This window comes from Carassius gibelio, chromosome A11 (genome assembly GCF_023724105.1).
Source record: "Carassius gibelio isolate Cgi1373 ecotype wild population from Czech Republic chromosome A11, carGib1.2-hapl.c, whole genome shotgun sequence".
Taxonomy (NCBI): domain Eukaryota; kingdom Metazoa; phylum Chordata; class Actinopteri; order Cypriniformes; family Cyprinidae; genus Carassius; species Carassius gibelio.
This window is the reverse complement of record NC_068381.1, coordinates 2,942,261-2,969,889: the sequence shown is the minus strand read 5'-3', so window position 1 is coordinate 2,969,889 and position 27,629 is coordinate 2,942,261. Positions and strand designations below refer to the sequence as shown.

Sequence of the window (27,629 nt, the reverse complement as noted above, 5' to 3'; positions counted from 1 at the left end):
GTTGGTGGCAAGTCTGGCAGATTATCCAGGATGTGTTGGTCAACAGGGTTGGTGTGGTTGAAGAGATTCTCAAAATGATTTACCCAACGGGCAAGAATCTCGTGGCGGTCCTTGAAGAGCGTAGACCCCTCAGCTGATCGGACTGGAGCAATCACCCGCTTCCTGGGGCCGTACAATGCTTTTATGGCATCGTAAAAGCCTTGAGTGTTATTGCAATCTGCCAGGTTTTGGATTTCGTGCGCCTTTTTCACCCACCAGATGTTCTCCATAGTCCGAAGGGCTCGCTGGGTTTCTGCTCTTACAGCAGTGAAGGTGGCTTTATGGGTAGGAGATCCAGGGCAGGACAGGAGAGCTTTATGGGCTTCATGCTTGGTTTTAAGAAGTGACTGTATCTCAGCTGAGTTGCAGTCAAACCAGTCCTGGTGATGTTTCCTTGATTGGCCAAGCGCCTCTGAAGCAGCGTTATGAATAGCCTGGCGTAGAGCTGGCCAATCAGCTGATTCCTCCGGGATCATGTTGAGGTTTTCAGCAAGGAGCCGTCGGAGGTTGTCTTTGATGGTGAGGTTGTTCAACGCTGTGCAGTTTAGTTTCTTGTTTGGGGCTCGCCTCGGAACACAAGGTTGAATACTCATGAGTAATTTGGATCTGACCATGAGGTGGTCAGTCCAGCACTCAGCTCCGCGCATAACACGAGTGGTAAGGACATCTCGTCTATCCTTTTGACGGACAATCACGTAATCCAGGAGATGCCAGTGTTTTGAGCGGGGGTGCTGCCAGGTGGTCTTGAGCCTGTTCTTCATCTGGAAGATGGTGTTAGTGATGACCAGCTGGTGCTCTGCACAGAGAGAGAGGAGTCTGAGCCTGTTGCAGTTCATTTTCCCCACACCATGCTGGCCGATGACTTTACTCCATACCATATGCTCCGTACCCACTCTAGCATTGAAGTCTCCCATGAGTATGATTCTGTCTGTAGCTGGGGTTTTCTGTAGGATGGCATCAAGAGCTCTATAGAAATCCTCTTTGATGTTGTGCTCGGCATCAAGAGTTGGAGCATATGCACTGATGAGAGTGGCGAAGCGTTCCTTTGCCAAGGGAATGCGCCATGTCATCAATCTTTCATTGATGCCGATAGGGGTTTCCGGAATGCGCTGCAGCAGTTTAGACTTCACAGCAAAGCCAACTCCATGATTACGACGAATGCCTTCGGGGACCCCCTTCCAGAAGAAGGTGTACCCAGCACCAACCTCTGTCAAGGAGTCCTCCCCATGTAGTCTGGTCTCGCTGAGAGCTGCAATGTCGATATTATATCTTGCAAGCTCCAGGGCCACCAGTGCTGTCCTGCGGTGGGGCCTGTCCGAGGTTTCGACCAGGTCCAGCAGTGTACGAACGTTCCACGAAGCAATGCTTAGCTCATTTTTTTTTCACTTTACACACACACACAGACACACACACACACACATGTCTGGTCAGCTATCCTTGTGGGGACTCTCCATACGTGTAATGGTTTTTATACTGTACAGACCGTATTTTCTATGGCCCTACACCAACTCTACCCATAAACCTAACCCTCACAGGAAACTTTCTGCATTTTTAGATTTTCAAGAAACTTCATTCTGTGTAATTTATTATCTTGTTTACCCGTGGGGACCTCAATTTAGGTCCCCACCGTGACACGACTCCCCATGAGTCTGTGTTTATCAGACTCATGTTTTTCAGAATAGAAAAACAAGTACACACACACACACACACACACACACACACACATATATATATATATATGTATATATATATATATGTATATGTGTATATGTGTTTGTGTGTGTAAAATTGTTTATATTTATTCAAGAATTATCCTACTACCAATACGTTCATGAAGTAAGATTTCATGCAGAAATGTTTCTTCAGAAAAGTGAAGGACACTTTCAGTGTAATCGAGCTAGAAGCTCCTGTGTTCACTATATTTGGGCTCTCAGACATTAGCTCTGCCCCCGAGCTGAAGGGTTAGTCAGCATGTGTTCTGCTCTCTTGTGTCTCATCCGCACTTGGCTCTGCCTCTGTGTTTTCCATTAGAGCCGCGAGATGATCTTCTCGTTTCCTCTTCTTCATGGTCGTGTGGTTCTGGACGGCCGTGGGCAGCGGCGCATTCTTAACACATGTAACCCAAAACTTTCAATCCCACAAGCCCTCTGTCCTGTCAAGACATTCATTGTTTGTTAGTGTCATCCGGGGGGTAGTTCTTGGCTATATCTTCTCATATCTCATAAATGTTTTTCAGGGCGGACACACAGTGACTGTGTTATCAGCACTAACTCTTAATCCAGGCCATAGAAGTGTGAATGAAAGGGCTTCCTTGAGGATCAGTTTCTCTTCTGAAAGCGTGTCTGGACTCGTTTCAGGGAGTTTCTGCCTGCTGTGTTTACATCCTTTTACACGTAATGTGAATTTCAAACAATTATAAAAACAAGATGTGATGATAAAGGAGAAAGAATCCAAACAACAAAGATCCCTTACAAGTTAAGGTTAAAAACACATTCACTTGTTCACAGTTCTCGGATGTTGGTTAATGGTCACATGACATGCAGGTAAACAAATATAACATTAAATATTTTTAGTTTGCGTTTTATTTGGAATATTCATGATTATCTTATATATTTATTATTTTATTCATTTGCATTTTTAAATTGGATTTTAATTTAATATATTGATTTTATGAATATATATTTATTTTTGTATTTAATTATTTTGTCTTTTTTTTTGAGTGTTTAGTTTTGTTGTACATTTAATCTAATATTTAATTAAATTGTATGTATTTTTAATGATTTTATGCAGTTTTAGCAATTGTTGTATTTTCCTTATTTAATCAAAAAAAAATTAATTATGATTTTATAAATATTTATTTATAAGGTATTTTATTTAAATTATTTGAATTTTTACAATTATTTAAATGCAACATTATTATGATTTAATTACGTTAATTTATATACATATTTAATTTATGATTTTATTTGGATTATTTTAATTTAAAAATATTTTAATTTTACATTGTTTTATACATGTTTAGTAAGTGTTTCATCTTATTTATTTTATATTATATATTATTTTTTTTATTTTTAGCTTTACATTTTATTCATAACTATTAAGTATTTTATCTGAATTATTTTAAATGTTTTTTTTGTTTTGTTTTTTTTACACTCATGAACCCAATTTGGGAAACCCTGATTTATACAGCAAATATATAGGTGTGACTTTTACTTTATTTGGATCCTAAAACTGACTTAAGAATATGACCCCAGTGCTATAAAACTTAGTTCATTCATAAATGAATATTTCTTAATTTACTCAGAAGATGTTTACCATAACGTTCACGTTGCACTTTTAACATGATGAGCTCCAGAAAAGCAAAATAAAAGTTCTCTGACTTTTTCAATCTATTCCAAGTATAATCCAAGACATACAATATTTCGTTGCAACAAACAGACGATCATTGAAGGCTTATAATAAACCTGGGATTCTCAGAAACGTAATCACAGTAGGTTGTTTCTCATTAGCAAGTTTTTAGTCATCATGGTTGTGAAATCATTCATATGATAGAGACGACAGCCCCTCCTGTGATAAATTCCCTTCTGAAAGCAGTGATGTACGTTCAGATGAGATCAAGAGAGCTCCTCGACTGTGCTGTGTTTATGTTAATGAGCTGCTGGGAATGTAATGGCATATGGGAGCGTTTTCCTGACAGAGAGGGCTGGGAAGACAGGAAACACATTAAGGAGAGCAGACTGAAGCCCTCCAGCGTTTGACCCTTCGTCAGACGTTCCCTCGCTGACCTGCTCATCCGGTTCCTCTTTGGACTCAGAGACGCATGTTTTAGGTGCTTGATGGGTACTAATTCAGTGTTTTATGTAGTTGTGTTTCTGTCTTTTGTTTTGACAGCAGCGCTGGGGTTGAGATGGACACAACTACATGATCAAAATCACTTGTTTAGAAGAAGTGCCATTTAAATCATTCTTATAGACACATGCACACATACTCATATAGTCATAACATAAATGATACTGGTCAAAATGTAAAATTGTATGCATTTATGATTTTTTTATATACATGTTTTCATATTTATTATACATATATTTTTAGGTTTTATTTTATATATATATATATATTTATATATATATATATATGTATGTATGTGTATACATTTGTTTTTTAAATATAACATATTTCTTTTTACTATATATATATATACTATATATATATTTTTTTTTTTGTTTTTTGTTTTTTAAATACATTTTATATTTCTGATATATATTTATATATTTTATTTATTTCATTATTTATTTAATATAAAAATGTAGAGAAATGTGAATTAAACAAAACATTATTTGTATAATAATTATATATAATTATTAAAGTATTATCAAAAATAAAGAAAAAAATATACAAGTTTGTAACATATAGAACAACATATATATAAATATATATAAAACAACAACTAAATATATATATATATATATATATATATAACAACAACTAAAAACTATAAAGATTCAGGTCAAAATATTTGAATAATTCTGATATTTTAATGTTTTTAAAAGTAGTCTCTTGTGCTAACCATGGCATAACATACTGTAAAAACAGTAATATTTTGAAATGAGACAATTTAAAGTAACTATTTTCAATTTGAATGTTAAATTGTAATTTATTTCTGTGATTAAAGCTATATTTTCGGTGTCACATGATCTTCAGAAATCATTTAAATCTTATGTGTTTAAGGTGAATGTATTTTTTTTGTTCTCAGTATCCAACAACCCGTTGAATTAGATTTTAAAAGGATATGGACGTAGCATTAAAATAGGTAATTTCATTCCATCTTTTGGGATCTCCTTCAGGTGCTCTCGTGTCTGAGCGTCAGGATGTTTGTAGCTGCGTTGTAGACTGACTGTAATTACACAGATGAAGAATCTGATACCTGCTCATTAATGCCTCATGATCACCTGCAGCCGGAAGGAAACTCAATCGCTTTGTTTTTAATGTCAAAACTTATAGTTTGAATGCAAGTTAGTGTGACTCGTGATTAATTTGTATTATGTTTCATGTTTAATACTGTAAATATGTCGACTCAATCAGCCTCCTCTGGTAAACAGAGTTTCCTCAAGACAAACTAAGGCCTTTGTGAAGTCAAGCGTCCCATTAGAGATTTGTTTTGTGTTATTGGTGAGACATGAAAGTTGCATATAAAAGAGATTAATAACAACAAGGCCCGATTGCATACACAAAGTTGATTGTCCTAGAAAATAAATCTTTTTTTGGAATATGAAATTGGAGACACACGTTGAGGAAATGAGCCGCCTTTTTGTTAACGTAAGTTTTACATGCCATATATATATATATATATATATATATATATATATATATATATATATATATATATATATATATATATATATATATATATATAAAGAAAATTAAATAAAAGTAAAAAAAAAAAAAAAAGTAAATAAAAAAAACAGTTTGTTAGAGCTTTATATAATAATATAATTATATAATAATGGACAATAACCGATAATAAATTGTAACAATTAATTAAACCGTTTGTAATTCAAATTATTTATTGTATTTATTTATATATATATATATATAATTTTTTATTTTTTTTTATTAGATTTTATGTGATAATATAAATTAAACCATTTTAACCAAATTAAACCAAATTATGTATAAAAGCTATGATTTTTTATTTGTTTGAAATTGTACATAATATAAACTTTAGGGAGAAGTAAAGACTACACACACACACACACACACACACACACACACACATATATATATATATATATATATATATATATATATATATATTTATGATTATAGTTTTATTTGAACTTTATGTAATAATACAGATGTACAACTTGATTGTAAACATGTTAACCAATAAACAAATTAAATTTACATTTTTCAAGACAGGACTTTGTCATCCATTAGAAATGTGTTGGATTGTTCTGTATGGAGCGAAACCTCAACGTTGAGTTTGCTAAAGCAGTGACTATATCAGTTTTCCACTTTTGGTTATTTAAGTTTCAAGAACACGTGTTAAAGTTAATAGAGTGAATTTACAGATTTCCCCCATCACAAAAGATCAAATCTAGCCAGTGCTAATCTTGCTTTGTTTCTTTTATTCTCCAAGCAGTTCATTGGTCAAACAGTGAGAAGTTGTGTTTGTTTTCACAGCGCTGAGCCACAAGCCCCTCGAGAGCAGATCAGCTAGATCTGAAGCTCAATATCATAAGTGTACGTGAGACAAACACAGTGATGGAGAGTCCTTTTAACATCTGGATTTATCACATGGGAGGCGCGACTTCCTTTAGTCCACGAGCTCTGGAGCGTGCTTTATCGCTTGTGTGGCGGCTCGTGTAGGTCTGACTGCTTGTTTAGATTATTTCAGGTTTATGCATGCAAATTTATTAGACAAAAAAAATGTGCAAAATCTAAATTGTGATTATGGCTTAGTGTGATTATCAAATCAGAAAGGCTGCAAATATATGTGCATTTCAGAGCGAAGTGTGGCATTGTGTTAATTTATACCTGAGCAGCTCATGATCTGGTGTTTTCTGTGTCTCAGTGTGACTCGGCTCACAGTAAACGTTGCTTTACATGATCATATATGTACAGTATATTTGTATTGCAATTTAGAAATAGTCTTTTAGTTATATTTCTTGCTTTGTTTAATTTTTATATTAGTTATTAGTATATTTTTTATATACATATATATTATATAATATTTTATATATTAGTTGATATCTGCGAATTAAACCAAATTTTCAATTTGTTAGAACTAAGTTTGTTTTATAATCATTGGGATACTGTCATAGTTTTTTTTAATTAGTTTTTATATATTTTTATAAATATTTTCATCTTAATTTTAGTCAAGGTTTAAGGAAGGTTAAAGTCATGTTTTTATTTATTTCTTGGGTTTATTTACTTATGTATTTATTTATTTATTTTTCAATATGTCTATGTAGATTTTTATTTTATTTTTGGGTTTTACTTATTTTAGTACATCAAGTTAAACTAAATGAAATATTAACTTCATTAAAACTATATATGTATATATATTATTATATTATATATATATTATTTCAAGTAATGAACATGTTTTTGTATGGTTGTAGTTTTAGTTACTTTAATAATCCTTTTTAGAACTTTAGATAAAAATACGAAATGTAAAACTTTATTGCAAAAAATTAACGGAATTTAACATTTTTTAAACACATTAAATCAAATACTTACAAATGTAAATATTGTTTAAGAGTTAAAAACAAACCAAGAACGCTAAAAAAAAATGCATTTTAAAAAATTCTCCTCTCCAAATCATACAGCAAAAGTTTTAGTATCTGGTTTGACTGAAGGGCTGTTTTCTGCCATTCCCTTGTGATATTTATTCATGCTGTTTATTTGCATCATCTGGGATCCATATGAGGCAGTTTGTTTCTTGTAAAAAGACTCCAGTCCGTTCTGAGAAACAGAAAGCAGCGAGATGCAGGTCACCTCAGATTCATGTGTAATCCTGACAAACGCCGCTGGGAAATTCAGTAAGTTCTCAGGCTAGAGAGATCATCCGTCCTCTTCCTGATCCCTGTCCGAAGAATAGCAGCAGTGTCCCTCTGATTGATGGTCACTGGTCAGATTTCCCATCATGCTCTCTCTCCCCCGCAGCATGCACGCTCCTGTTCAGAGTCGGATGGGAGAAGATTGATGGAGCAGTGAAGGATCAAACAAACAGCTTTCCCTCTTTAAAAAAAGTGTGGTCTGCTGGCCTGTTTGCTGTTGTCTCCGTATGGGCTACAGCTAATTGGGTTCCTAAGAAAAACCATCTACACGTGTAACGTAGCTAGCAGCGTTCTCATTAAATTAGCTTCATGTGTGAGCTTAGATGCCAAAACACAAGTCAGACCAGGTACTTCACACTGCTTGCTTTGTGTAAAATGTGATTATGCCTGGATTGGATTGTGAGAAGTTAACATTTCAGAATGAGTCAGTTTACCAGATTAACCCTGCAAAGCCTGACACATGAAATAATGGTCAGAATAATCTATTTTTGAAACTGTTATTAGACCTTTAGACAAAAAAAAAAAACAACAACAATATATATATATATATATATATAATCAGATATGCTTTTGAAATTTTTCAAAAGAAAATGCATTATGCAGAATAATGACATTTTTCAAATAAATGATGAATATATAAAAAGTAAATAAAAACAAATAAACTAATAATAAATAAATTGTAAAATTATGAAAAAAATTATCATAAAAAGTAAATACATACAAATACAAATATAAATAAAACTAATAGTAAATAAATACAATAAAATATAAAATAAAACAAATAATAAACAAGTTAAAATATTACTAAAATTAAATGTAAAATTAAAAATAAAATTGACTTGACTGACTGAGAGCTGAAGAAATCAAGGCTCCTCAGAAGATGTGAGATGTTCTGGAGGCTTGTGAAGATCATTCCTCCACTACTACTGACCTTTACTTGATCAAAATCACTCAAGATTTAACACGAGAAGCTGAAGCTGAAGGAGGACGTTTGTAGAATTCGACTAAAAGCCTTTTACTTGATGATAAAGTCAGTCAGAAGGCGTGGAGTGGATTGTCTGACAGTTTTCAAATTTGCATTTTAAGTCTAATACAGCAGGCTTTATAGGGTTAATGCAGTTGCTCTGTGGTCGCCGTGAGAAGTCAGTCTTTTGTGAAAACATAAAAGGAAATAAATGCATAAAAGCCTGAGCCCAGCTCCCATGCTGTGAAGTTTTTCCTCGTTTGGGATGATTTAATTACTGTTATTATTCTTGTGGAAGGAGGAACACCTGGTTGGGTTCGACAGGATGCTTCAGCTCTGTTCAGACATGCTCACATCCCTCATCCACACAATACTGAGCTAAATCTCATTCATATAATCTATTGCACGTGCCAGGTGTGTGTGTGTGTGTGTGTGTGTGTGTGTGTGTGACCCTTACTAGTAGCATGGCACACTTAATGTAATAATACAGTGCTGTCCAAATGTTTGAAGTCTTAAAGAAATTGTTACTTTTATTTGGAAAGGATGCATTCAATTGATCAGAAGTGACAGCAAAAACATTTATAATGTTAAAAAAGATCTCGATTTCAAATAAAGGCTTTTCTTTTGAACTTTTTATTCTTAAAATAATCCTGAAAAACAAAGTTTATCACATTTTTAACAAAGATATGAAGCAGCACAGCAGAAAATCAGCAGATCACTTCATGTGACACTGAAGACTGGAGTAATGAAGCTGAAAATTCAGCTTTGATCACATGAAAAAAATTACATTTAACATATATTCACATGGAAAACAGTTATTTAGAATTGTAATAATATTTCACAATATTGCTGTTTATATTGTATTTTTCATCAAATAAATACTGCTTTGGTGAACAGAAGAGACTACTTTCAAAAACGTTTAAACATCGTGCCATCCCCAAACCAGTGTTATTATGGTTAACCAAAACTAAAACCATAAAAATTGTTACTTGAAATAAAATAAACATGAACTGAAAAAAAAAAAAAAAAAAAAAAAAAAATATATATATATATATATATATATATATATATATATATATATATATATATATATATATAATTTGTATTTCAGCTGTATTTCATTTCTTAAGCTTGATATACTAAAATAACTAAAATAAAAATACTGAACTAAACTGAAATAAAAATAAATAAAAACTAGACATCTATAAATTAATAAAATAACTTCTAAAAATGACAAAACACACAATTAAAAAATATTAATAAAAACAAAAACTACTATAAATGACAAAAACGCCCAAATAATTTGGAAAGAAATTTAACAAAAAAAAAAACACTGAAATGTAAAAAGATTAAAAAAAAAAAAAAAATTTAAAGCTGATTCAAAAATATATATAAATGAACTACAAAGCAAAAACTACTAAGAATTATAAACACAACAAAATTACTAAAACCTTAACTAAAGTTAAAACTGAAAATGGAAAAATAGAAATACTGATAACATATAACACATTTCATCATAACATTACAATGTTACATGTCCAAAAAACATGGTACTTTCATTTAAAGGTTGTAACTTTATGCTTTTTGGTATATTTTAGTTAGTGCTGGGCTGTAAAATCATCTTTCAGATTACAATATTACATTCTTATCATAATGTATGCTTAGAAAAACGTAGTATTATGTAGTAATATGTCCATAAAAGCATAGTTTTACCCTATTGCATTGGTCTGCAGACGTGCATGGTATGCTTTAGCGGTGCATAGGTTTGACCATGCTATGTTTTGTAATTGTAGATTGGTCTTGACTGGACATTGTGTGTTCTGTTCATTTCCACAGTGCATTTATTAATGACCCCAGTCATTAAACAAAAGGCACATATTCTTCCCTCTTTTACAATCACTTAACAAGGCCTAATAAAGCCTGGGGACCCTTGTTTGACCGCCGTCTGACCTGCTTGTTTTACCTCACGGGCAACTGTTCTGCTCATTTGCCTCCTGGGATGCAGCAAGTTTATGGTCCCAGTCGTAGCAAACTGTCCATTTGAAGTTTTAGGATGCCAAATGACTGCTGGGGCTTTTAGCACAAGGAGGGCGAGACGTCTTCAGCTCCTGCTCCTCTCAGCGGGACAAACGGCCCTCAGGGACGAAGGGAAGGAGAGGGTCATAAAAGGGTGTCGGGGAGAGTGTGACGGGCTCGTTAGGAGGCGTTGTGACACATCCTGGACCCCCTTCCTTCCTCACACACACACACACACACACACACACATATATATCGCAAAAAGTGTACTATTGATGATTTTAGCTATTGATAAAATGAATGACATATATATTAATAAAAATAATTCTAACACATGTAAACATATGCATTACAAATATATATATATATTTTGCATGACAATAAATACGTAGATTTAATACATTAAATACAATAATAAATATATGTAATATTATTAATGCAGTTATTAAAGCAAAATGTTTCCGAAACTTAATGTCATGCAAAAAAAAAAAAAAAATATATATATATATATATATATATATATACACACACAGATCATGAATAAAAGATCTTAACATTTAAAAAGTAAGAATTTAATTAAATTAAAATTAATTACATAAAATATGTTATCATTTTAATATCTAGAAATTTATAGATAATGGATTCATTTTGTAAATAAAATAATATATATATATATATATATATATATATATATATATATATATATATATATATATATATATATATATATATATAGTCTTTGGGATTTTTTTCCACTCATCTCAGGTAAAAATCTGGCCACATTCCTGTAGCTCAAATGAAAGCAATAAAACACCTCTTGTGTGATTTCATGCATGTCCATGGTTCTTGCATACATTAAATGACTAACCCTAACTATGAGCATTAGTGATGCATGTCTTGTTTTGGTGGAGATGATAGTTGCAATGGTATATTTTGTGAGCAATGCTTAAACACACTTTTTAAGAGAGCTGCAGTGTCTCTGATTAGCTGCAGCTGTCTGTGTGTCCGCTGTGACCCTCAGGACCCCGCTGGGCCCCAGGACAGCAGGCCAGGAGCCATTAGTGCTGCTCTGGAGCTCAGACCTTCTCACTTTATTCTGCTGCTAAATGAGGAGTTAACTTGACGCCTCCTCCTGCTGGCAGTAAAAGGGTTTTGCTTCCTAAAATCTCTTGTTTTAATAGAGAGGACAAGGGCTGTGAGCCAAATTAGTTTGTGCTTTCGTTCCCCTCAGTTCATTAACTTCCAGAAGAGTTTTCCCAGTAAAAGTTTTCCTGAGCAGGAACTGCAGGTTTTAAAGAGGAAAAGAGAAAAGTGAAGGAAAATGTTTTTGAAACACAAAACTGAAGTTTAATACTTTAATACGGTTTGTTGAAAACTAGAAAACAAAGCCTTTTTAATTTTTTAAATGATATTTATTTGTTATAACATCCATGTCTGTTTCAGTGTTATTTTATTATTAGTAGTTTTTATCAATATTTGAATTAGTTAAAATGTTTATATTTTTAGTTTTTTATATATTTTTAGTTTTGTTTACATTTTAGTAAGTTAAATTGTTTGCTTTTGAAATTTTATTATATTTTGTAATATTACAATATTACAATTTAAGTTAATTTTTTTTATTTCGGTCTTATTTTTTATTTCCATTTAGTAATTTTAGGACTTAAAATAATTTTTTAGATAATTGCCAAGGACACATTTCAGTTTATTAAAAATCTAAATATACATAATAGTTATTTTAAAAAAATCAATTTTTTTTAGCAAGATTTGTTTTATTAATTTGTTTTAATTACTTTATTTTCATTTTATTTTTAGTTCTGTTTTAATTTTTTTTCAGCTAGTAACTTTTGTACTTTAAACATATTTCAACACGGTTTAAATTTGTCAAAGTATTTGTGCTTTTGTGATTTTTTTAAATATTACTATTTAGAATTCTTTTTTTTTTACTTTTAATTTATGTCCAGTCTCTAATTTAATTTTAAAATTGTAAAAAAAAAAAAAATTATTTACCCTGTTCTATTTGTCTGTTGATGTTTATATTTCTTTGGTCTTTTTTTTTTTTTTCATTTATATATTATATGTTTTATTATTAGCATTTAACATACAAATTTGAATTAAGTAAATTTATGGTCTTTTGTCATTTTTATTATCTAAAATAATGTATTATTTCTATCTAATTTTCTCAACTTTATTTCAAGTAACGCAAACATTTGTAATAGTCTAGAATAACCCTGGTCTGTTTGTCTGTAGCTGTACATCGAGTCCAGGTACAGGGTCAGCGAGACACAGGTCAAGAGGTCACGCCCTCATCAGTGCACATCCTGTGGAAATGGGGCAGAGGATGTCATTAAGTCTGATTACTCTTGTGCATTTGTTTAGTAGCAGCTCACTGATCGGTTTGCATTAATTATAAGTGCTTTTGCTAAATTAGGTTGTTTGCTGGATTATTTTAGTTCAGGAAGTCCACAGATCTGTTCACTTACCATTGCAGACCTCATTTAACCAGCAGTTTCCCGCAAGCAATTTATGCCAAGCAACGAGTCTACAGTTTCCCCTGATGCATAGCTGCATAGTTTATTCTAATGTAAGACAAATATCCTTAACGTTTACTGGACTGGCAGCAGAAAAGTCTGTCTGTTTTGTGGTTGTTGTTATATTTTCAAAAAGATACTGTATTAAGGTATTAACATGGTTATTGATTAAAAATACAGTTTTACCATGGTAAAATGTCTGAAAATAAAGTAATTTTCTGTATTGTGTCCTAATTTAATCCATTTATAATATGAATTTTGTCCCTCGTATACACTTTAAAAATAATTTTTTGAAGTGGCAGCTCAAGTTGGAAGCTGAAAATAAATAAAAACTCAAATAAAAATAAATAAAACCTAAATGGTATTAATAAAAAGTTTTTTTTTTTAATCAACATTATTACTGAATAAATAAAAAAAAAAACCTGAAAAAGAAAATATAAAAAATAAAAACTAATTCAAAATATTACCCAAAACTGTAATATTAAATCATACTGTGATTTAATAAACACTGAAACAGACAAATCACATTAAGGGCAACTCAAATAAACAGCGTATATTCAAAAATATTCCTAACAAAATTATATAACAAATACAATATTTTATTAATATTATTTTTAGAAATGCATATTGCATAATTAAAAAATATATATATAAAGCATTTAAATTTTTTTTTTTTTTAACTTTCTAAGATTTAAATATTAGTTTTAGTGACTTTAACAAAGCCTTATCTAATTATAACACAAAAACACAAATACACCCCGATTCAAAGATATGCAAATATTTTCACTCAAGCATGGGAGGTCCTTGTTGAACATCTTAATTTAAAAATAAATATTTAGCGATAACTATCCTGCACAAGTGTCCTGCGATCACTGATATTCTTTGTTTTGCATGCTTTTGTATCTTATTGTTGAGGTTGTGTTAGTTCTCGTCTGCTGGTTCGGAGTGAATCCTGTGTCGTCCAACAGTGTCAGATGACTTCCTTTATCCCAGATAAGACGAGGAAGACGATAAGATCACTTTAGTGATTTACAAGGTCTCTTTAGTGTCACCCAACGTCTGCAAGGATCCTTCACCCCTGACTTTATTTGATAATCCCTGTTTTATGTATCTTTCTTTTTGTTGTAGACATCCGGCCTGATCTTGCACACTGATTACAGAGCTGGAGTCTCATGCAGCGTCTGTCACGCAATCGTTTTGTTTTGACTTCTTTGCTCTGGAGTCCCTTCGTTATCTCACCTGAGAATCACACGGCTGATTCTGGGTCAGCCGGTGCTGTATTGTGCGTTACGACAGGGTTATATTAGTCTTTTGGCACCGAGCGCTGTGTTGTTGAGTGCCAGGAGTCTCATAATTGTGGGATTGTGTGCTTCGGCTGTCACCACATGAAGTGCTGCTGCTTTTCAAGGCTTGAACTCTCTTTTTTGTTACACAAGTCGCTGTTTTTTCTCTTGCACGGCCTCAACGCTGCCTTTACAGTCAACTTCAGATGTTGCATTCATGTCTCATTCATTTTCTAAACCGTGTCCCGTTCTCTTTCTCTGCAGGGAACGCAGTTTTCCAGCGCAGAGGACAGCGGACGCAAACTCGGAGTCACGTTTCGATACGACAGTAAGATGCTTTATTATCAGACCGTGTCTAACTGTACAGTTAATAATCTTATTTTGCACAAACAAAATAACTTTATTTTGACCCCCATCAGTTCTTTTAAGATTTTGATGTTTATTTAAAAGTCTCATAAACTGCATCTGGATGCTTTCATTCTCAAATCACAAAACAAACTCTTATAATACAAACTAAAAAAAATATTATTTTCCTAATTTTGATTCTCTAATTTGATTGATAATTCTCATTGGATACTTTATATTATTCAAGCATTATTGATACATTTTGATAAATTATATAAAGGTGTGTGTGTGTGATTGGTTTAATACATTTTTTTTTTATCAACGAGAAAGTAAAAATGAAAGCATGATAAACTAAATTTGGTGTGAATTAAAATTGCATTATGATAACGAAAATTGTTTGGGAAAATTATTCTTTTTTTAAACTTAATTAAATCATTAAGTAAAACGAACCAAAACATAAAATAAAAAGACAGTACAATATTACACTGATGCATCAATACTTTACAACTTCATTTAATTATTTATTTTGCATTATGGTAACAAGAATTGTTTAGGAAAATATTTTTTTTTATATTTTTTTTTAAATCTGCATATATTGAAATAAAATAGTCAATTAAAAAGAGGCAGTACACATACTACATTAATGCATCAACACTTTGCACTTGAAATACATTTTTATTTAATTTTGCATTATGATAATTGTTTGTGAAAAAATTTAAATATATATATTTTTATTTAAATCAACTAAAGAAAGGCAGTACACATGATATTGATTGATCTTTACAATTTAAATAATATATAATTATTTATTTTGCATTATGGTAATGACTTTTTTTTTTTTTATTATTGTAATTTTCCATAAAAATATTTTTTTATTTTAATAAGAAAAAAATTGGTGCTTAATTTTCACTAAAACAATGTCTAAAGTAATAACAATAAAAAAAGTTCTCAACTTTCTTTAAATTTAGTGTTTGTTTTATTTTTTGACGTTGCAGTATTTATTCTCAAAACGTCGCAACATTGCTAAATTTATTTGAGAAACATTGGTTCAACCAATGGCATGAGATTGGGGCAGGACTATCGGTTTGCCAGCCAATAGAAAGCAGGTAAGGGTATTTAGGCAACCTGTTTGAAAACAGTCATTAATGTTCCATTTGGTGATGCTAGAGACAAAGAAATGACACTCTCTCCATTTAAAACAATGTATTCTTTTATCTAAATGTTATATAAAGTGATTTTCGGTGTGGAATATGACCCGGGAATGTTCTTTGTATGATTCACCCTAATTGATTCTCTCTGCTTGGATTAATATAGCATTTATTCTCTTGTAAATGCCAAAAGTTGTCTCAGTCAAGCTTGGTGAGCTCTTGTCCGTGAGAAGTCAAGTTTCTCATCCTGTAGCTAATCCCCGTTTCTCCTCGGCATTCAGTCTCCATTGTGTGTGATTGAACGGGAACACTGATTCTGGTTAGCATCACAATAGGGATTGGGTAAAATAATAAAGCGATGGGGTTTGGGGGACACAAAGGGCTGCTCCTCTTCCTATACCTGCTTATATCTGCAGCCGGCGAGGAGAAAGAGACGAGTCAAAGAAGCAAGGAAGGAAGGAAGGGGGAGGGAAAGAGCGTCTCCTCACATAAATATTGCTGCATATTTTCTCTCGGCGCTTGCCAAAGAATCTCTCCGATGTTCTCACTGAGAAACACTGCCTGACTTTCTCTCTCTCTCTTTGTGTTCCTGCTCTTTCTGTCCCAATTAGACTGCTCTCTGAACTGGAATCTGCTGGGGAAACACGCCATCCACGAAGTGAACAACATCAGCTTCACTCATTTGTCTTGTGACAGTCAGGCGGCTGTGGTGGTCCACTGGATGGCCAGCCCGCTCGGTAGGTTTCTTCTCAGCTGTGTTGGAGAAACTGTTTTGAAACACCCGACTTTTCAGTTTCTGTCCCAGTGGATCTTTAAGGAGATGAGGAACAGGCCGTTTTCAGTCTACCCTTTTTGCAAAAGCAGTTAACAACAGTCGTAAAGAGACATGATGTAATCACAAAGAGGTTCAGATTTAGGGTGACATCAGACTGTATTATCAAGCAGATTCACTTAAAATGCAACCAAGAATTGTTGCATTTAGTCAGATATTAAAGAAGGGTGGGCATATGCGTGTGTGTGTATGACTAATTACACTAAATGCAAATAATATATTCAAAACAAAGTGTGTGTGTGTATATATATGCATGTTTATGTTTGTGTATTTCTTAATACATATTAAATTTTTGCACTTAGTTGCATTAAGTATAATTTGTTCGATTATATATTTATATTTTAAAAATATTTGTTTTTTTGCACTGAATTTTTTTACTTTTTTGCCTAATTTAGTAGTTGCATTTAGTGTGAATTTGTCTTAAATAATAATGACTGATAATTTATGCAATGTTTCTTTGCATTTTTTTATTTTTTATTTTTGTACTTTAGTTTGCACTGTCATTTGTTAGATTTTATGTATGTTAATATATATTTCTTGTATTTTTATACTTTATTTACCATTTTTTACTTTTTTCTTATTTGCTTTTAGGTTAATTTCTTAGATTTTTATATATTTATATCTATATATTTATATTTTTTTTGCTTATTTAGTAGTTGCACTTAGTGTGATATATATATATATATATATATATATATTAGTGTTATATATACAGTACAGACCAGAAGTTTGGAAACATTACTATTTTTAATGTTTTTGAAAGAAGTTTCTTCTGCTCATCAAGCCTGCATTTATTTGATCAAAAATACAGAAAAAACTGTAATATTGTGAAATATTATTACAACTTAAAATAATAGTTTTCTATTTGAATATACTTTAAAAAAATAATTTATTCCTGTGATGCGCAGCTGAATTTTCAGCATCATTCCTCCAGCCTTCAGTGTCACATGTAACATCAGTCGATCACATGATCATTTAGAAATCATTCTAATATTCTGATTTATTATGAGTGTTGGAAACAGTTCTGCTGTCTCATATATTTGATCAATATAAGGTTAAAAATAACTGCATTTATAAAAAAAAAAAAAAAATTATAATAATATATTTTCTTTACTATCACTTTTTATCAATTTAACACATCCTTGCTGAATAAAAGTATTGATTTTATTTAAAAAAAAAGAAAGAAAAAAAATTACTGACCCCAAATTACTGACCAGTAGTGTATATTGTTATTACTAAATATTTATATTTTAAAAACATAGCTTCTTTTTTTTTTTTTTTTTTACATTTATTCATTAAAGTATCCTAAATAAGTATCACATGTTCTGAAAAAATATTAAGCAGCAGAACTGTTTCCAACTTTGATAATGAATCATCATATTAGAATGATTTCTAAAGGATCATGTGATAATGATCCTAAAAATTCAGCTTTGCATCACAGAAATAAATGATAATTTAAAGTATAATACATTTAAAATTGAAATTGAAAATTAAATTGTAATAAAATATCACAATATTACATTCTTTTTCTGTATTTTTGATCAAATAAATGCAGGCTTGATGAGCAGAAGAAACTTTTCAAAAACATAAACACAAAAAATACAAAATAGATTCTTAATGGCAAAGTTGACCTGCTGTGAAAATAATATTTTGGTCACTATTTGTGGTTCAGTTTGGAGAAGTTTGTGTCTCCACACAGTCGTGAAACAGAGTTCTGCGTGCCTGCTCTCTCCATTAGCGTGCACAAACCCAGAACAAAGCGCATTGTAAAGTGCATGTGTGTTGCACAGGTGGTTGCACATGAGGGTGATTTATCTCAGTCCATCTCCTGTCTGGAGAGAATGGAACAGGAGCTCAAAGAAAGGCTGTTCAAAGAGAGTTCCTGCTCTTCCTGATCAAAGCTGCAGGTTCCCTCCTCCCGGGACGCATTATTCTTCAGCCCTGACAGTCTCACGGATCCGTGCACTGGACGGGAAGAGATCGGCACACAGCAGTGCTGTGATTTCTGTCCTGGGAGGAATGTGTGCGTGTGTGGCTGAGAGAAAGACGGGGATGTCCCTCGCTTCCGTCTGCCAGGGCGCTATTGAACTTGGTAATGCGAGCTTTCGGTTGACGAGTGGGACAATGTGGCCTGTTGTTCGCTGGAGGTTAATCCTTTTGACTGGGGCAGGACTTGACACAGCTCAGGTGTATATTAAAGAAACTCAAAGAAGAAAGCCTTGGGTGTGGGGCCTTTCCGTATGCACTGAGCTTAAAGGGACAGTCCACCCAAAAAATGAAAATGCATCATTTATTCATCCTCAGGTCTTGAAGATGCTTGTTTGCATGCAATGAAAGCTTATTGTGACCAGCAATGTGTTTTAACCTCCAAAAAGGACAGAAATATCTCAAAAGGCCAAAGTTTTAGTAATTTTTCACTTAGTCCTTCACAAATCTAATTTGCACTGCCACATATTCAGTTATTGTATGGCATTTTTCTTCACAAAAAACATCCTCTTCATCTGTTCTCTCTTTTCGTTTTGTTCTGTGACAAACCAGAAGAAATAGCATTTGGTTTCAAATGTAGTCAGTTTTGAGAGCAAAACTATTTTTATATTTATAAATATGCATAAAAAAGCTCTTGTTTATTCATGTAATGTGACCATTAACCATTGTTAGAGAACCATTAACATGCAAAATGTGTTTTTTTAATTACTGAAATATTAACTTCGCAGAAGATGCTTCACTTGCAGATTTTAGGGTAAAAAAAAAAAAAGTTAGAAAAACCCTGATCTAGATTAATATTATTTAGAAATATCTTTTTTTTTGTTATTATATGTTTGTACATGAAATGAAAATTTATATTTTAATAGTGATGAACCAAAATGCATTTTTGTAGAGAGATTTAATTTAGCCAAAAATACACCTAAAAAAAGTCTAAAATAATGTTTCAATTAATTAATCAAATTTAATAATAATCAATTTAATTTATGCATTTAAATCTTTAATAAATTTTTTTACAATCATTTGAAAGATTATTATTATTTTTATTTTTTTTATAATTATGTTGTTGAGAAATTTTATTTTTACTTCGAATATAATAAAAACTTGTTTCATTGCAAACATTTATTCAAACATGCTTGATTGTTTAGTGAAGTTTTGTTCACACACCAACTGAAAACATAATAGTGCATTACTAGAAATTACATTAACCTCGATTAATAAATGCTAAAAATTATTAGTTCATAATACTTATTATTTTTGATTACTTAAACAGCCCTCGAGAAAACGAGACACACAACCAGTTCCACAGCTTTTTCTCCTCCTTCACTGGTGTTTTTGAAGGTTGTGTGTGACGGGGCGGCTCTCTCTTGATGATATCTGTGAGCTGGTGGAGGTGTGGAGTTACACCCGTCCCATCAGGCCGCTCCCCGCAGCGGTAATCAGAACCACACGGAATGTGTGCGGGAGCCTTTTCTTCTCCCCTCTTCCCTCTGCAACTGATAAGACCCAAATCTAATTAAAAGGGAGGCATGCTGGCACACTTTAAAGGGCACGGGAACGCTCGGCTGGCACGCACGCTCCCGTCCGCTCTGTCTTCTGAGGTGCTAATAAAATAAAGAAACCGAAGGAAAGAAAGGACGGTAAAAAAAAAATGGAAAAGTTTCATGCAGTTCCCAGTCCTGAAAGTTAATTGCGGGACTCAAGCAGGTTTACAGCTGTCTTTGGTGTTTCCGATCTTATAAACTTATTATAAAATGTAAAAATCTACATTTCAGCTATATTTGCGTCTTCAGTGCTTTGTCCAAGAACTGCACCAGTTAACTGAGAATCTTAAAGGTACAGTAGCAAAAACAGCTTGTTTATTTAGATCAGAAAGGGTGGGAAATGGTAGTAAAAAGCTACATTTCCAACATTGAGTCATTAAACATTATCTAAAAAAATAATAATAATAATAATAAAATAAATAAAAAATAAATAAATTAATAATAATAATAAAAAAAAAAAAAATATTATATATGATTTTTTTTTCTTTTATTATTAAATGAGAGACACTGCACACAAATGTAAACATATGTCAGATTTAGCCAAATTGATTGGCTACTTTTCATCCATAGTCCCTAAATAAATCAGTTAATTAAGAAACTGCAAAGATGTGTCCTCTAATACTTTTTGGTATGTTATTGATTCTATAATATAAAATATTAAAGGTACAGTAGCAAAAACATCCTTTTTATACATGTCAGAAAGGGTGGAAATGGCCATAAAATACTATATTTATATTTTGAGACGATAAACCTTGACTAACATTTAAAACCAGGTCCAAAAAAATACAAATAAAATGCAAACGTGTTCCTTTTAATGCTTTTAATGGATGTGATTTAATCTAAAAATGCATCTGTGAATAGAATCTTAAAGGCACAGTTGCATATCAGCCAGTTTTATTCAGATCTGAAAGAGTGAAAAATGGCCATGAAAAGCTACATTTAAATTTTTGAGCCAATAAACTTTGACTGACATAAGTCCAAAAAAAGGCAATTTTAATGCTTTTTAGGTTGTGGTTTATTCAGAAAATGTGAACTGCATCAGTTAACACAATCTTATAGGTATCTGAAATGGTTTTAAAAAACTACACTTACATTTTTGGGGCAAAAATCCTTTGCTTATATTAAAAAAGTGTCTCCAGGAAAGAATAAAATGCAAAAATATATCCTTTTTTAATGCTTTTTAGTATGTGACATATATTATAAATGTGAACTGCATCAGATAACTGAGGATCAGAAAGGGTGGAATATGGCTATAAGAAGCTATATTTATCAAACAAAAACATTATAAATCAACTATAAATGCTAAATTATGAATTGCGCTAGTTATCAAAGAATTAATGGTACAGTTGCAAAAACAACCTTCTGTATTTATTCAGATCAGAAGGGTGAAGAATTTCCATAAAATGCTACATTTTACATTTTTGAGCCAGTTAACCTCCATAAACTCACAAGATGAAATGCAAAAATATGTTCCTTTGTATGCATTTCAGGATGTGATCCATTCTATAATTTTTTTTTGGTACAATGCAAACATGAATTGGTTGATAATTGATGCATTTTCAAAGCCATCCGTTGCACAGGTGTCCTGCAATCATCTGGATTGATATCAGTGCTTTCATATGATCTAATCCCCTTTAATCGATGCTAGGTATTGAGCATGTGAAGGGATTCCGAGTGTATCTGGAGGACAAGAATCCCGAGGGAAAGCAGTGCCAGCACATGATCCTGAAGGATCCACGACAGCTCAACTTCTCTTACAAAACCATCGTAAGTATGACATGCTTTAGATTAGACACGCAGTTCAGTGGAAATGAATTTGTATGTTCATATTCATCTGTTTGGCACCGTTTCGTATTTTTCCACCAGAGGATGAGCTCACAGCCCTTCACCGGTCTCACCTTTGAGACGGACTTCATGGTCCGGATCGTACCGTTTCCCACCTTCTTGAACGACAGCTTCTTTCCGCCGTCTTTTCTGCGCACTAACAGTGAGTGTTAAGCCTGAAGCGATACTGTACAAAACATTTTCATGGTTTTATTTTGTCCTACTTTTAGAAAAAAAAATACATGATAAAATATTTATTATTATTATTCAATATTTATAAATATTAATGCTACTAAAAAAATATTTATTAAAAATATTCTGGTACACAAAATGAGAAATTACTTATTATTTACTATTAGTTATTGTTTTATATTTCTAGCTTAATGGATAAATAAATGATGGATCTTTTTATTTATTTTTTCGCAGAAGTAAACATACTCTACAAAAAAAGTGTTTCTGGCCATATCTTTTTAGGCTTTTGGAAAATAAATATTTTTATTTATTTAAAATTAATGTAGTTTTAAAAATAATTAAAACACATCCTGTTATACAAAATTACAAATTTATAATTAAATGCGATTTATAAATATAATTTATTTTTCATATGTATCTTTTATTTTTTATTACTATGTTATATATATATAAATATTAATTTGAGGTTTTTATATATCTTTTTATTATGTAATAATATGGAACACAAAATGACAAATGTATATTTGAGTGTTTATAATATAATCATCAATTTAATAAAATAATTTTATAATTTATTTTAAAATATATAATTTGTTGCTGTTGTTATTATTATTAGACATTTATATTTTTTGCAAAGCATTTTATAAATATTTATAATTAAAATAATTAAAAAAAATTATTATTATTATTTTTACAATCATATTCTTACTTAATGCATTTTTAAACTGACTTGACTGCTATGTAAAAAATTGTGCAAAAAGTAATTTCTCTGCGTTATTCCTTGTGTATTTCACAGGTTGTGAAGTGCTTCTTGGGCCAGATAACCTCGTCTGCAAACCATGTGAGTTCTTTAGAGAGAGAACGATGTCAAATCCAATCCATCTGTGAAACAGTGTCCTCTAACGAAGCCGAAACCAACCGTGCTCTTCTTTCTCTCTCTTCCCTGACAGTCTGGAAGCCCAAGATGCTGAATGTTTCTCAGCTCGGATCTAATTTGCATGTTGTGTTTGACCACGCCCCCTCCACGTTCGGCTTCACCATCTACTACCTGTACTACAAGCTCAGACAGGAGGGACCCTTCAGACTCAAGCGCTGCAAACCTGTGAGCAGTTTACAGTAATTGCATTGGAAAATCCAGGATTGCATTCGTAATTCACCCCGAATGCTCACTCTTATGTCATTCCGAGGAGTGTTTCCTAATCATTTGCACGTTTGCATCACAATTGCACTGTAATTGTTTGCATACTGTTAGCTTTGCACACACAGTTTTTCTAGCTGGAAGTGAGATGTTCAGGGTTAATGCTCTTCCCAGACTGCTGGAATCATACATAGTCTTCTCCGGTGAGTTGCAGCTCTGGGAAATGGACGTGTTCTGCTGCTTTCCATGCTTTGGTCGTGTTAGAGACGGAGATGTAAAGAGCAGAGAGCTTTTACAGCAGCGCTCTGTCACTTAGAAAGTGTGCTGGGAGACGGCTATCTGTCTTTCTTTTTTTTTTTGCAAAGGGCATGTATTTTGGGTTCTTCAGGGGATAGTTTAGCTAAAAACGGATCAAGATTTACCTACCCTTGTGTCATTTAAATGCATTTGGCGTTCTTTCTTCTGTGAGAAGGACTGTATGCTCATGCTGCTCTTCTCCATACTGAGAAACGGCGTTCAATTGAGAGTTTAGCCAAAAAAAAAAAAAAATCATGTAAAGAAATGGAAGCCCAAGACATATTTTGAAGACATGTGACAAGAATATAAATGAGTTATTATATCATCATTAATAATAAATGTATATAATAATATACTTATTTATCTAATAAATAATAATAATAATAATAATATTAGTAAATTTAATAAATAATACTAGTAATAGAAATCCAAAAATGGACATTACAAATAAAATCTAATAATATTAATAATAATAATAATAATAACTAATATTATATACTTCTAATTTTTCTTTTAATTATTATTATTATTAGTATTAGTACTTATTAATTATTTTTATTAATAATAATGTAAATAATTATTATCAATGCAATAATTTTTAATGTGTATTCATTATATATTTTTAGATTTGTTCTGATGATTATTATTATTACAATTAATAATAATAACTATTATAATAATGATAATATTATAATTAATAATAAATACATTAAATAATAAATACTACTGGTAATAGTAACTGAGAAGATCAAATTACAAATAAATTGTATAATAATTATAAAAATGAATATTCTAATAATAATAATAATATTGTATGTAATTTCAATAATTAATTATATTTTGCTAAATTTATAAAAATGTATTTAAATTTATTACATTTTGCTTAAATTGTTATTACTGTTATTATAATAAATAATAGTTATTAATTCATATTTATTAATAATAATGTCAATAATTATTATTGATGCAGTGAATTAAATATGTATTAATAATGTATTAGTTTCATAATAGTTGTTATAATTAGCATAGCTATTATATTATATATAATAATAAATACTACTAATAATATTATTTGAGAAAATAAGTATTGGAAGTTCATCATTAATTTTATTTAAAAATAAATAAATAACTGACACACTAAATTGCTAATTAACAACGGAAAGATAAATTTCGCTCCATGATTAAATGTGCACTTTTATGGTGTTTCGTGAGTTATCTCTGAAAGGCTTTGGCTGAAGCAAAGTCTTTATTCTCTTGGAATCACGATGTCGGGATTGATTTCACTTAGAGGTTTTATTATTTCAACACCAGCATGAGGTGTTTCATATTTGTGTCATTTTGGAACATGACCTGATTCTTTTGAACCGTGTTATTCACATCTTCTTCCTATCAGAGGGTGTAAATCATTGTCCTGGCTTTTTGAGAAGAGCACAGTGGTCATATCTGTGGCCGGGCCGGGTGCCATTGTTTGTAGCAGTAATAGAAAGAGGTGAAATTTGAGGTGAGCGACGCCACCAACGGGGGATTCCAGAGTTCAGACGCTCTATGGATCTCTGTGAGATCATTGATATCGTTTCACTTTCCCACCACAGGCTTCGAACTGAGTGCAATAGGAACCCTGTTATAAAACTGATAGTTCCGCTCCTTGATTCTGATTGGCTGAGCCAAGTCTGAAGCTGTTGTAAAATATGCTACAAAGTAACATACACCTTTGTTTACGTTTGTGTGTTGCTCGGCAACCACTTTTTTTGGAACCACAGCTGTTTCTGAGGAGCTACATTGTTTGGTGGAGGAATATTGTTTGAATTAATATCATTACACTTTATTTGCTCCGTTTTATTCTGTGAAACCTTACTAATAATAACTGTGGAATAACCGTTTTATAAAAGCTCCGTGAAGCTGTGGTTTCCAGTAAATTTATAACAACTAACAATGCCGCTTTGTTGTTATAAATTCACTGTAAACCACGGCTTCACGGAGCTTATTGCTTCAGTCCATACGAGATGTAGAGGAGTTTGTTTCTTCATCAGATTTGGAGAAATGTAGCATTGCATCACTTGTTCTGCAGTGAATGGGTGCCGTCAGAATGGGAGTCCAAACAGCTGATAAAAACATCACAATAATCCACACCACTCCAGTCCAGCAGTTAATGTCTTGAGAAGACAAAAGCTGCATGATTGTAAGAAAAAAATCCATCATTAAGGTTGCTTCAAGCTAAAATGTGAGTTCATAATCCATAATAGTGTGCTCTGGTCTGAATCAGGAGAGAAATCTGCATGGATCTCAAGCACAGTTTACAAGCCTAAACAAATATGTGGCTTGGTTTTGATGTGAGAGACAACAGAAGATGCACTTTTTCACTGGAGGAACTGTTTTATTTTAGCTGAAAGTAACATTAGGATGTTAAAAATGCCTTCTCAAGACATTAACTGATGGACTGGAGTGCTGTGAATTACTGTGGTGTTTTATCAGCTGTTCAGACTCTCGTTATGACGGCACCCATTCACTGCAGAGCATGTGATGCAATGCTACAAATCTCCAAATGTGATGAAGAAACAAATTCGTCTTCATCTCGGATGATCTGGTGAAGAAGTGTTCATAATTTTGGATGAACTATTCCTTTAAAGTTGTTTCAAGATTTGTTAATGAAAGCCACAAGTAGCTCTTGGTTTATTGAATGACCCAGATCTTTTATAATCATTGCATGTCATTTTAAAAAATAAAATGCATTGCACATTTGTAACAATGTCTCCGTTTTTCTTGCAGGAGCAAAATGGTCCCAAAACTACATGTGTTTTACAAGACGTCGCTCCAGGAACTTACGCAATTGAGGTTTGAGCGTAATTCATTTCACGCGCAGTTAATTGAGTTTCATTGAACAATTTAACAGCTAATCTGCTTTGTGATTCCTGCAGCTTCGCGATGACAACAACATGACCAGGAGACAGACGCAGTACCACGTGAGCCAAGGTAAGAGACTCGCTCGTAGTATATCTTTCGAATGTTTAGCGTCTGTATTCGCACTGATCAGATGTTGTTTGTGTTTGTTGCAGTGCATTCTCCGTGGGCCGGACCGATCCGTGCCATGGCCATCACCGTCCCGCTGGTCATCATGTCAGCCTTCGCCACTCTCTTCACCGTCATGTGTCGCAAGAAACAGCAAGGTGTGTGTCCGGCATTAGTGAGGCTCGGGTTTCTGTAAGACGATCTCTGTAATCTGACGGCATTTATGAGGATTAATGCGCGATGGAGTCTCAGCGTTTGCGCTCGCGCCATTCTGCTGCAGCTCAAGCAAAATGATGCTCAGTTTCCAACGTTTTGGGAAGAATTTCCTCTTAAAACCTCATAGAACACCTTGGTTTCCAAAATATAATTTAAAATATAAAAATGTATATTCTAATAATAATAATAACTAATATCATATGATTCTAATATTTCTATTTTAATTATTATTATTATTATTATTATTATTATTATTATTACTATTATTAGTATTAGTAGTACTTAATAATTATTTACATTATTATTAATAAATAATAATTAATATCAATGCAAATTTTTTGTATGTGTATTATATATTATTTTGGAATTATTCTGATGATGATGATGATTATTATTATAATTATTATTATTAATAATAATAATAATAATAATAATTTATATCATAATAATGATAATATTATATTATATTAATATAAATATATAATTATAATAAATATATTAAATAATAAATACTACTCGTAATAGTAATTGAGAAGATGAAATAACTAATAAAATTTATAATAATTATAGTTTTATTTTTCATTTATATTTTGAAATCATTTTTATTTTTGTTCACGTCGTTTTTATTAGTTTTATATTTCTGATTTTATTTAGTTATTTTAGTACATTTAATTGAAGGAAATGAAGATGAGAAATGTTGCTTTGGCAAATA

At 32.0% G+C, this 27,629-nt stretch overlaps 1 protein-coding gene across 1 annotated transcript in view; it reads left to right on the top strand.

Moving 5' to 3' along the window:
• The window catches only part of LOC128022015 (interleukin-17 receptor D), a 43,545-nt gene that overhangs the window by 10,042 nt on the left and 5,874 nt on the right, over positions 1 to 27,629 (top strand). Inside the window, exons 2-10 of the mRNA XM_052609212.1 lie at positions 14,657 to 14,720; positions 16,497 to 16,622; positions 21,893 to 22,011; positions 22,111 to 22,231; positions 23,057 to 23,101; positions 23,211 to 23,362; positions 26,462 to 26,527; positions 26,611 to 26,665; positions 26,749 to 26,859. Of these exons, the coding sequence (XP_052465172.1) occupies positions 14,657 to 14,720; positions 16,497 to 16,622; positions 21,893 to 22,011; positions 22,111 to 22,231; positions 23,057 to 23,101; positions 23,211 to 23,362; positions 26,462 to 26,527; positions 26,611 to 26,665; positions 26,749 to 26,859 (859 nt within the window). The remainder of the gene's footprint in view (positions 1 to 14,656; positions 14,721 to 16,496; positions 16,623 to 21,892; positions 22,012 to 22,110; positions 22,232 to 23,056; positions 23,102 to 23,210; positions 23,363 to 26,461; positions 26,528 to 26,610; positions 26,666 to 26,748; positions 26,860 to 27,629) is intronic.